General features: G+C 42.3%; 1 protein-coding gene across 2 annotated transcripts in view; it reads left to right on the forward strand.

Moving 5' to 3' along the window:
- INF2 (inverted formin 2) overlaps nt 1–11,654 on the forward strand; it is an 81,603-nt gene extending 69,949 nt beyond the window's left edge. Inside the window, exons 21-23 of one of the 2 annotated variants that reach the window (XM_084630186.1) lie at nt 619–1,431; nt 2,788–2,844; nt 7,502–11,654. In XM_084630186.1, the coding sequence (XP_084486312.1) occupies nt 619–1,431; nt 2,788–2,843 (869 nt within the window). In that variant the 3' untranslated portion in view covers nt 2,844; nt 7,502–11,654. The remainder of the gene's footprint in view (nt 1–618; nt 1,432–2,787; nt 2,845–7,501) is intronic. The other variant, XM_084630187.1, reaches the window with a different exon arrangement.
- Nucleotides 11,655–12,800: the final 1,146 nt, after the last annotated feature.

Below are 12,800 nucleotides of genomic sequence, written 5' to 3' on the forward strand. Positions count from 1 at the left end.
GGCAAACCAGCCAACAATCTTGTTTAAGGCCATCACCCGGCCTGCCACAAGAGATAACGTGCAAATTGCAGCCTTTCTGCAATCCCTTTAAAAAGCAGGGCCAGGCTGGGTTGCAACTTGGATGGAGAAACCCAGATGGGGGGAAGTTCTGAAGACATGTCTCAGGCAGAGCTATTTTCTGCAACAGCAGGATCAGGCCCATGATGCCAGCTGGGAATTCACTGTCCCTTAGCTCCCCTCAGGTAGGCTCCTATGCAGCATGTCTAAGTTCCATTGACTTCAGTGGGAATGAAACTGATTAACGTCAATGGGAGCTAAGCACAGACTCAAAATTATGCGCTGAAGTGCTTTGCTGTGTTGGGGCCTGCGTTCTGAACCAAATGCCCCCATGTGATGTTTAGGGTCACTGAACTATGGGAGTGGCTAGTTTTTGGATGAGACATAAAAAGCTCCTGATCGCATATGACCATTATAAATCCATTGGCCCCTTTGCCCTGAGCCGTTAGCCCGGGGCCCATTGCAGGTGGTCAGATTACACTCAGACGACCCATTGTTGTTGGTTGACAGTCACACGCTAGACTGAACAACTGTGCCTGATCCTGTGTTGTCCGTTTAAAGGAAAGAGTGTTGATGAGTCAGAAACAGCAGCAGCGAAGGAAAGTGCCTCTGAGACCAAGCGAAAGGATGGCAGTCAGCACACAGAAAACACTCCGGCCTCAGAAGCTGCTGCCACTGCGAAGGCTACCGGTAGAGTTGTCAAAGAGACACCAGCTTCCGACGAAGTGCTTCCTAAAGACAGAGCTGGAGGAAGTTCGCCACAACAGCCCTGTACTGACAGGAGCGCCTTAGCTTCAACTGAAGTTGAGGGAACCCATCAGCCCAACAATGGACTGAGTATTCAGCAGATCAACGGCTTGTGTAGCTTTCAAGAGAATGTGGAATACAACGCCATTGTGTTCACGCCATCGAACCCCGGAACAACTATAAAGTTTGCAAGCAGCTATTCAGGCAACTGTACTGGTTTAGAAGAGGAATTGAACGGATCCCTCTCAGGAGACAAAAACAGTGAATCCGGACCCACTCAGTTAGAAAGAGGCCTGGTGTCTAACGAACAAACGTCACAACCAAGTGATGCAGTTGGGAACGAGGCTAAAACCAGAGCTGAACTAGCACCTGGCAGTGCTAAAATGACTCCAACCAATGAGTCGAGTTCTCAGCATACAGAGTTAAGGGGGACAGAGAAAGAAAATGACGACCCGGCCGCAGACTCCTTGCTGGACACCTCGCAGGAGAAATCCTTCTCAGAAGAGCCAGTGACTGATTCCTCTTGCTCAGCAACAGTCCCTCCGGCGCAAGCACTTACTGACAAGGAAGGGCAAAGAGGGTCTGGGAAACGGAGAAAGAAGAAACGACACAGCAAAAGCCTGTCAGGTAACACATTTCAGTGCAGCATATGGAGATTAGCAAGCCTTTAGCTAAATACAGGAGACTGGAGTTCACATCTTCAGCTCTCTAGGATTTTTTAATTAGAAGTATTCCTTCCTTTTTTAGGGTCCATTCCTGCACCAGTGAGGTCAATAGGACTTTTACTATCCTCAGGAAAAACACTGTTTAATGCAGATGTCCTTTAAAATCGGAGACTGGTTAAACAATGCAAAAACTTTGGCCCCACTAGCCATTAGGGGCATGTATAAATAGTTTATAAAGGGTTAATGATTAATGGATCAATAGAAACATGTTGCACACATGAATGGAGTACAGTACAGATGGTGACAAGCACATCTGTCAAAGGTGCTACAGATAGTTGTAAATTAAAGTTAGATGCAACTAACTGGCCCATTGGACTCTAGAAGCAGTGATTAATCATTTACTATAGTAGAGACTAACCATTCATTATAACATCTATTAATCATTTGTTAACCCATATAAACTATTTATAAATGTATCTTTAATATAAGTGTATTAAAACTCTTCCCCGTACTCCCATCACTCAATTTTTATGAGGTTTTCCCCAAGACATCAGTTACAAGAGTATTCTGCACATGAGAATTAGTGTCACCGAAGTGTAAAGTTCTGTTGTATTTCAGTGTGACCCTTCCTTAGTGTTAAATATTCAAGCACACAGCTTGAGGGGGAAAAAAATCACACTGATGCTTGTGCAAAAGATCACGTTCTTAAGGCTAGAGACAGCTTTTAGATGTAGCCCTGACTACGTGTAACTGTGCCGCCCCAGGAAGGACTGGGGGACTCTCTGGCACCATTCCTCCAGAGCTCTCCGTCTCACTTGGGATTTATGGGGAGATCTGCTGTATCTTCTAGAGGGCTGACACAGTGTATTCCCATTGCTGTCCCAACCCGACATGTGCCCCGCCAGCTCCAATGGTCACCAGACGGGAAGGACAGTAGTAGACCCATGTCTCTTCAACTCTCCACCCCTTCTCCTCCCTCATGAGTAAAGGGGAGAGAATATTGGGTATGCAACTCCTGCTCTTCCCACCTCCATGGCTGGAGACATGATCAAATGGTGTGTTTCCCGTGCAGTGGGATGGGGATGGGGCTTTTACTCCACTTTACTCCTTGGGTGGCCACCATAGGCTCCAAGCACAATTTAATCGTTTAAGTTTTCAGACTGTTTAGCTATTGACTAAACTAATAGTTTTTAATCCCAAGAAATATAAACTAGTCATGTTTCCAAGAGGACGGTCTCTATCCTATGACGTTCCATGTTGTTACCTTTATGTCACAGCGGTCAGATATATTTAGTGTCTCTCTTTTATTTAAAAGCAGAGGTTGACATTGATACTGGAGATAATAAAACCAAAAATCGTTGTGTGATACAGTGAGGTATGTAAACACGCAACATTGCTTTTATGTGAACTAACCCCAGCACTGGGACTTTACACTGTATGATGCCATCAGTAATCATTACGGCAACCAAGCTTTTTGCCTTAATATCTGATTATGTGTTTGTGATTTTTGCTGTCCAAGGGCTTGATCCTGCCCCACTGGAGTCAGTGGCAATACTCCCAGTGCTGCAGGATCAGGTCCCAAATGTCTGTCTTTTACGTCAGCAGCAGCCAATCTACCTTTCCCAGCAGAGACCATAAAGTCTGGTGTTAATTACCTTAACCAGGATAACTGGAGGCCTTGCTTTTGTCTGATTATTATTTTTTCCAAAAATTGTAAAAATGTAACTTCAGTACATTCATCCTTCGAAAGAGGCGACTGCTCCTCCCCTAGGCTTCCGGTTGTGGGTGGGGCTTATCCATTACAGAGTCGTTTTAACAGGTTTATTGGAATTATTTAAGCAGAATAGTGGACCAGGGAAGAAATTCTGCTCATACAGGACTACCAGCCCAACTGAAATCCAAATTTCATGTGCTAGTCAGCACTAAGGTCTTGGTGTTCAAAGACATGTGCATGTACTTAAAATTAGGCTGATGAGTAATCCGTGGAAGTGAATGGAGCATGCAGCTGCTTACGGTTAAGCGCATGTGTACATCTTTCCAGGGCCATGTCTTCACTAGAGAGCTTACAGCGGCACAGCAGCATCGGTATAGCTGTGCCGCTGTAAGACCTCCCGTGTAGTCGCTGACCAGAGAGCTCTCCCGTTGATATAATTAAGCCACCACCCCAGCGAGCGGCGGTAGCTATGCCCGCAGGAAAGCATTTCTCGCTGACATAGCACTGTCCACACCGGCGCTTCTGTCAGTGTAAGGGATATTTTTTCACACCCCGAGTGACATAAGTTTTACCAACAAAAGTGCTAGTGTAAACATAGCCCAGCACTGGGGCCTGATTTTGCTTTGTCTGAGACACCCATGCAGCTATGGGTAAACCCAATTTTTCTGAAACTCTCTATCAAGTGCCCCTGCACCTCCCACCTGATATCAGGGTATTGTATGTTCCTGACATTTTACATTCCAGTTTTAAGAAAGCTTTGGGTGACCCCCACTAAGATCTTCATTTTCCAAGATTTGCCTTTATTTATATTAAGGGGGCAAGGGGGAAATTGCATAGTTACATGTACTGAAATTGCATAGTTACATGTTTTCCTTTGCATTCTAATCATGAGCAGCCATAATTAAATGAACCAATAATCTGAACCCTCTGAATATCTGATTTCATGAACAAAATGTATTTATTCTACAGAGTCTGCAGTTTCTTGCTATGTAAGAATATTGGGTATCCCTCCCTAGTGATCCCCGGAAACTAATATTCCTCTTAGCCAGTCATCTACTGGTGGTGAAATAGAAGCCATGGGAACCACTGCTAAGACTTTTTTTTTTTGGTATTTTCTGCATCAGTAGCCTGAAGACTGCTCTAATTTACCATGACAGGAACCAATCTCTCTCAGCCATTTTGGGAGCCAAGGATTAGCCAGAGAGCTATGTGTTCCGTAAGAAGGCCATTTGGTCCTCTTTTGGGGTTGTTTGTCCCCCATGTGGTACTGAGACAAAACCAGATGTGGTTGTCTCCAGTATCATACCGAGGATGCCATAATGAAGAGTGTGCTTCTCTGCCTCCACCACCAGCATTAGTGCACTGTCACACCAGCGAGATCTGGGCAATGTGCTCTTCAGAATGAGCCCTCCCATGTGGTGCACACAAAGCCATGCTGAGGGACGGAGTCATGCGACGTTCCTGGCAGTGCCGGAACATCCGGTGTTCTGGGCATGTGCGAGTGACCATCCTAGTGTTCTGACTCATGGCTCCTCCTGCACCAGTCACACCCCTTCTCTACAGCCTCCCACCTGAAAGAGGCGGGCAGCTGCTGTGCTGCCTTTCAAAATCCAGTCGCCAAAGATTGACAGGAGCAGCAGCAAAAATTCACATTTGAGACACAGGTCAGGGACTGAGCCCCCATATGTCAGAAGAGTAGCTTCAAGAACATTAAAGATGTTTGGAGCAAGATGACCATACGTGAGTTTATAACATCCCTACTCAGACAAGACCTGAGGCACATCCAGGTTTTTTTTGGACTGGCCTTGGAATACACAAGAAAGCCACACACAAGAATTTACATTAAGGGTCTGATCCAAAATTGGTTGAAAATCAGTGGGTCTTTCCACTGATTTCAGTGGGCTTTGAATCAAGCCCTGTGAGAGCTGTAAAGGTCCTGAAAGAAAGCAGTAAAAGTAAAGGCAATTCACAGCTGAGGTTGTCCTAAAATTCCAGCTATGATAGGGTCCCACCTTAATGTCTGTCTGTCAGTGCCCTCTGGTGATCAAGTATTGGAAGAACATGCTACAGTGAGCCCCTAACTGAAATTCTGTCCTTTCCGTCTTTTATCTGGTGTCTTAACATTATTTGCTTGTGTGAATTAGAGTAGATGAGAAAAGCCCTTTACTTCTGTTGCCCTACAGCCTCTAGCCACAGCTTTTTCCTCACCAGTCTGTCTGTAAATCCGATTCATGGTTCCCACCTATCAGTACAAGCAGCAGCACTGTTACTTCACTAGGCAATGAACGTTCGCTGTAAAAAAGAGTGGGAACAATCCCAGTAAAACGAGGAGATGAGTTGTGCTATTAGTCATTGTCACCTTCTGGGGAAAAAGTCGCTGGATTTCCATCCTCCCTTCCTTTCTATCGGAATACAGCCTTTTAGTTTGGAACCCAAGGAAGCACAATTTGCAGGGAATGAGGAGAACGGATTTACGTTTGGGAAATGGTCATTTTTTAGAAGCCTTTTGCTGGATCTTGAAGTCATGGCAGCTCCCCATGCTCCCCCCTGGCCAAATCCAATTGGAAGATCAGAGCTGAACCTCTCGCAGCTTTTAGCATGCTGTGGGTCTGCAACAGCAGTAGAATAAAGACAGGCTTTGATGTGCTCAAATTTACCTTGTTTCACAGAACCATAGATTTTAAAGCCATCTAGGCTGACCACCTGCATATCACCAGCCATAGAACCTGATTCCTGAATTAACCCCAATTTTATTGAAATAGCTGTTTGTAAAGGCCAAATGATGCTACTTTTGTTCTCCCCTCATCCCCAGAAGTATAATTTTGTTCTTCAAAGAGTAAAAGATGAGTGCCTGTGCTTGGCACTTGTTTCTGTTTGAACAAAGCAGTGTGATCACAAAAGGGAGGAGGGAAAAAGAAAATAAATCAGGGAGGAAGTAGATTTCAGTTTATCAAGGGTTACAAAGAAAAGTAAAACAAAAAAGTCCCACACTATGTATTATCTAAAAAAGAAAAGGAGGGACTTGTGGCACCTTAGTGACTAACAAACTTATTTGAGCATAAGCTTTCGTGAGCTACAGCTAAAGCTCATGCTCAAATAAATTGGTTAGTCTCTAAGGTGCCACAAGTCCCTCCTTTTCTTTTTGCGAATACAGACTAACACGGCTGCTTCTCTGAAACCTATATATTATCTGTTACATATACACCTTGACCTGCTCTTTTTTCCAAAAGGACTGTATTTCTTCAGTCTTAAAAAAAAATAAATTAGGATAACTTTCATGTTGGGTCATTTTTGTTTTCTAATTCTAGGGGGATAACAACCCATGTTATCTTCTACAACAGATTCAGTGCTTCTTATGGTCTTAAATTTTCTCATCTGCCACTATAATCTAATTATTCACTCTTGTGAGTGTGTATATCTTTAGCCATGGTGTCCATATCTGTAAAATATTCATGAGATCTGGAGGAGGTTTTGTTTGGTCAATGAGCTAGAAAGCACCTTAACATTTACAGATTAAGGCTCCAATCCTGCAAACACTTCCTGAAGTGCCTAACTCACATGAGTAACCTCATTGTCTTCAATGGTACTACTCACCTGAATAAGTCTGTGCAAAAGTAGAATTCCTCGACACTGGAATTTTGGTGTTTTCTTTCTGGAAATTGACACACTGGGAAGATTCAGTTAAGTCCATGCTGAATATCTTTCACCACCACTATGCTAAAACTAAAGACCCCACTGTACTCCATTTACAACCCCATTTATGCAAGTTACTCTGTGCTAGAAGAACCCTATGCCTGCGTGCAGCTCTGTGTGAAGGCAGTAGGATGTCTGTCTCCTCAGATTTACTTGTGAGATCAGTGCCCAAGTCAATGGCAAAACTGCCAGCTCCTGCAGAAGAAGCAATATTAGTCCATAAGCTTGGTGTGTCAAACTAGCATATAGCTGAAAACCTAGTATTTCCAGCATTCAGCATGGAGAACATGACAGTTATTGTTTCAAGTACTGTGCTGAATTATTAGCAGTGACCAGATCCAGAACAAAGAAGATGGTTAAACTCTTCAAATAAAGTTAGAATCTCAGTGCATGAATGAAATTGAGTTTTCATAGAGTACATACATTAATAGTTTTACCGTTTTTTTGTTTTTTCTTCCTCTCCTCTTTTTTTTTTTAAAGTGCATTGGGGCACCTGGCTTATTTGATGGATTTAAAACCAGTTTTCCCAACTAGTACATCATGTACAGGATACCCACACACACACACACAAACACCTGACCACAACATTTTTGTTGTTGTAATTGTTTTATGTTTTCTCCCACAGGTGTCACAGCAAAGCAGAAGAATAAATAACAAGGAGTCAGTGAAACACTGACAAATCCATATAATGCTGCCATGCTCTAGGAAGCACGTTCCACAGTGTTGAAATTCCATTACTGATCATGTTTGTAGTAATATCTTGGGATGTAAAGTTTCTTCTAAAATGGTCTTTCACTAATCCTTCCTTGGGGATTCTGTGTATCCAGCAAATAACCGCCAGATGCAAGAGACTTAAGCACCTTCAGAATGTGCCTTATGTGAATGCTGCCAGGGTCTGATGCTGAAAATGCTCCATACCCAGAACTTCTGTGGAAGCTGATGGGAGTTCCATGTGTCGAGGGCTGATAGGAGTAGGCCACTGATAAACTTCACTTGGGGTCAAATCCTGCAGTCCCTTCCTAGGCCAAACTCTTACTGAAGACAATGAGGGCATGGCCTGGGTAATGACTGCAGCATTTTACCCCATGAGTCATTTTAGAGACAGCAGTGCCTCCAAAACTGAATTATGGGTAAATGTAGGCACTGTCATCAGCATCTGATTGGAAATCTGTTACTTCCCATTCTAGTGCCGTACCAGCAGTTGGAACTGATGTTGGACCAAATAAAAGACCCAATTCAGATGAACATACTTTCCCTTGCTATCATTTTAGACAGGGGATATCTATTAAAGGAAAATGTATTGTAGTGAACAGCTGGCTGTTTGAACACTAAGGACTTGTCTATATGGAGAGTTAGTTCGCGTCAAGTTGGAGTTCAAATGTACAATGCACTGGCCTGCTGCGAACTAACTGGTCATGTGGGCCCTGGTACCACACACTAGAAGTTTTACGTTGCACTTTGATCTACTCCAGTTTCAGTTTGGGGCAGTATTCTACCTATTTCAAATGGGAGTAGATCAAGGCACACTACAGAACTTCGAGTGGGCATTCAGAGGGTCCACACTGCCTGTTAGTGCATGTGACAGGGTGGGGCACTACACTCCAGCTTGCTGCACACTAACTCTCCATATACACAAGTCCTAAGGCCTGGATCCTGCAAAGACTTAAACACACGTTAACTTTAGGCACATGAATAGTCCTATGGAGTTCAGTGGAATTTCTGATGTGCATAAAGTTAGACACATGCATGAGTCTTTGCAGGTCTGGGGCCTAGAGTATCTATTTTGTTAAAGAAACAGGAAGAGATTTTTCTAGGGGGATCCATTCAAAATATTTTAAACTAATGTTATTTTGCAAATCTCTGGTTCTGAATATTCATTGGCTGCTGCATGCACTCAAAGGCATTTGGACTCAAACTACAGAATGTTTAGAGTCTGTTTCAGTTTAAAAGATAGTTATGCAATTTGTGCTTTAAAACTGGGAACCTGCAGTATTTTGTGTTAAGAAATCAGAGTTTTATTTCTGAATTATGTTTTATAATAACCTTGTACCATGTAATTTTGTACATAGCTGTCAATTTAAAATTCTATATGTTTGTTCAATCTGTATTGCAGTATTAGATTGCAGTGGGAACTGTGTGGAAAATCATTACTTTTAGCAATCATGCCTATATACAATAACTTGCTGAGCATATATAATAGTCTTCAGGTTAAACCGATTTTGCACTGCTTATTTAGAGTGGATCAAGGGTCATTTACTATTGAAGTTCAGAATTAAAACAGGGGCTACCTTTAACTAAAAACTTTGCTTGGAGTGTAGTGAAAATTGGTTAACTACAGCAATTACCAGTTTAGAATGGACCGCTACCTTTATCAGATTCGGCTGCGGAAATCTTCTGTAGCAGTGTAGCAAAGCTGCATTTGAAATCGTGTTCACCACTGGCGTAAACATGTAGAGGTTCATTAACTTCAGTGGAGCTGCACTGTCAGCAATGAATGGGACCCTTCGTAATGAGAAAACACACATACACACACAATCTATACACAAGAGCTTAGGGGTCAATCACCCTTGTAATGGTCATGGCTGGAGGGCTAGCTGCACTCTGTCCCCTTTTTGGTCTTTCTGAATGCATGCCCTCAAGTGTCAGGCCTCGTGTCTTTACCTATCCCAGGCTGGAAATCTACAGTTCTCCCACTCAGACTGGTACCTGGGCTTCAGTACCCAGCAGGTTGACTGGGTTCCGCACTTATGGTTCTTCCCTTCGGGAGCCTGTGGCCAATGGTGTCTAGTGACAAAACTGCCTTAGTGAAAATGGAATATTGTTCATTCTATGTATAGTAACAAAGCATGCAGATAAAAAGCATTTTAGGACAACAAACAGTCCACACTTGTCCATCTTACCCAAAGGCTTACCATCCCCTCAGGGTCACCTAGTCAGCCCTAATTTCTTCAGACAGTCCATCCAACGCCTGCATCTTAGTCTGGTTCCCCCAAACAATGACTCGTCTCCTCAGAGAGCACCCCTCCCTAAACTGTCAGAGTTGCTTTGTTCTCACATTCTTGGGCTTTGTCTTTGGAAAAAACTAGTTTTGGAGGTTGGCTTGGGAGGAGGTAAAATATTGATGCTATAAGAGTATGAGCATTGCCCACTGAACAACACTCCTGAGCCATGCTTCTTCCCTTCCTGCTTGTTTTCTTTATAGCCACCTACTAAACTAAACCAATATATTCACACAATAAACATCCCAAAAGCCAGGTCAACACTCACTGTTCATAAATCATGACAGAGCAGTTTCAATTTTGTCACAGGAATAATTTAGCAAGAATACAGGTGACTGCGACAGGGTGGGAAGAGGAAGGCTGTCTGAGTGGGATGTGCAATTTTGGGTAGTATTTTACCTGTGATCTTTGCGAGAAGCTCCCATTGATTTTCTCCCAAAAGAGCTAAGTAGTCCTCATGATTTCTTAGTAGTCACATCAGGGCCAAATTCAGTGCTGGTGTAAGCAAGGCCCTTCTAATTTGTTTCAATGGAGTTGCATCCACTTATGCCAGCAGAGCAGTTAATTTGGCCACCAGAAAGAAATTCACTTTTCCTTCAAGTATTTTAGTAAAATTACAGCAAACAAACAAATTAGAGTGCATTAAACAAGCAAGCCTGTGAAAGCCACAAGCTTCTAGGAATCAGGTTAACTGTCCATGTTCATTTAGCATTAAGCAGCATCTGCATGATTAATCTATGGTATAAATAAATTCAAACACCTTTTTTTTTTTCAAGGTCCTTGCATGAGAGGTAGGGGTTTTTTCTTCTTCATTTCAACATTTTGAAGAAATTTTTTAAAATTTAGAATTTAAAAAAATGGAAAAGATGAATTCACAACTTTCCTGTTTTTGAGGGGGAGGATTCCACTCTATTTTGTATGGTTACAGATATGGTTATGGGGATTATAATTATAAAGTTAACATATTACATTGTTACCAAATAAATATTCCTACCGGAATCACTTATTTAACACAGTTTTATCCCAGAGAATCTCAGTCCTTCCCGCAGTGAAAAGAAACAGAAAATAAATCAAATTGTGAAACTAATAGTACATTTCACATTTCAGTTGCATTCCTTTTCCACCCTCCTCCCACATCTGTACAGCGCCTGAAGCCTTCATCCTGCAATCCATATGCACATGCTTAACTTTATGCACTTGAGTAGACGCCACAGAAGTCAGCAGGACTTCTCATATGTCAAGTTAAGCATGTGTGTCGATCTTTGCCCGATGAGCGCCTTACATTGCAAGCTCTTTGGACTTTGTCTCCTACTTGGCTATAAAACACCTAAGCACACTGTTGATGGCATACACATAGTAACAATTGTCACATAGTTATTTTCTCTCATACTGACCTTGTCTATGAATTTACAATAGTTTTTGACCTACAGATGGTGCTAACAATTTCCACATTCAGTACAATGTCAACGGGAGTTGTGTGTAGAATGGGGCTAGAATGGCTTTTGTGTACAAAAGTTATGTAAATACCTGTCTGCCATGGTCTCTTCATTATTTGATTCACTTGTTATGTGCTATTTGGGAGAGAAGATTAGAGAAGCACCAAAGGAAATTTACAATAAATGTAAAAGTTAACCAATTTTCATCCCCTCTAAATGTAAAGCCTAGTTCTACAGTTAACATTTCTGGGTTTCTGTATGTAAAGGATTGGTTTTCTGTACACAGTACTCTATTTGGAGTGCAATATAGAGCTTACCAATAATAAATCAGCACTATATGAAATCTTGCCTTTTTTTATTGGGTAATAATTCATCAAAAAACAAACTCAGTCATGGAGTATTCTGTGTTCCACCCATTCTCAGTCACGCTTTGTGTAACGGTGTGAAAAATGGTTTGGTCCCGTCTAGAGCCTTGACTACTATGTGGAAAACTGGGACCTGTAATTTCTCATGAGGGGTTGTAAAAATGGAGGCTGTAGTACAGATAGGGCTCTTGTGTTTTTACAAGTGTGTGATGACAGCCTGCCATAGTATGCGATTACACTTTCGGGAGCAACAATGCAGCTCTACTTTTGTTAAAAAGTGGGTACTAATTTTCCTGGTCTAGACAAGGTACCAGAGTTTAAAGACCAACAAAGACGAGCACTTGTAACGTTCTGCAAGCAGATCAGCACATGAAAGAATTATATACACACATAGCTGTATATAATAGTGCATGATATATCTAGCTATAGAGAGTGATTATACATGTGTGTGGGTGTGTATACACACACACACACACTATCCATATATATTACACACTCACACACACTTTGATCAGTACTAGTACACAAACTAACTCACAGTAGGCTCTTAAATCCTTACAGTGTTTGCCATGAAAATCTTGTGTAAAAATGCGGGTAAAACTGCATCATGCAGAGCCAGACAGAATAGAGCAAAACTCCCTAACGATGCCACTGCCTTAGGGCCCAAGTGGGCAAAAGCTCATCGTCTTTAAAATTCAACTGGCTTAGAGAACTTATTGACCAAAGCCTGCAAAGAGACAACCTCAGACACTCAGGGCTTAAAACCAGTAGAAAATATGTAATAATGCTATGATGGTGATAAAACTTTGCACACCATGTGTCAGGATTCTACTGAACATTTGGCGAGTGCTGCCTTGCTGAACCACAAGAGAGAAAAACTCCACAGTGAGCCAGGAAACTACCGCCTCTGGGGGGAGCAGTAACCCCAAAGCTAGATCAATTGCCTTTCAGGAATTAGAGTAGACTTGAAAGGATTTCTCCACAGTGAACTAAACCAGATGCTAAAGTGAGGCATATTGACAACCAGGTTGATGCCACTGAAAGAAAAGTTTTCAAGCTGTTGCTCTCTCATTTCAAACACGCTTCCTATAGAGTTATCAGAACAGTTTGGCCTGTATACACTC

The sequence above is a fragment of the Lepidochelys olivacea genome, assembly GCF_965140295.1.
Source record: "Lepidochelys olivacea isolate rLepOli2 genome assembly, chromosome: 6".
NCBI lineage: Eukaryota > Metazoa > Chordata > Testudines > Cheloniidae > Lepidochelys > Lepidochelys olivacea.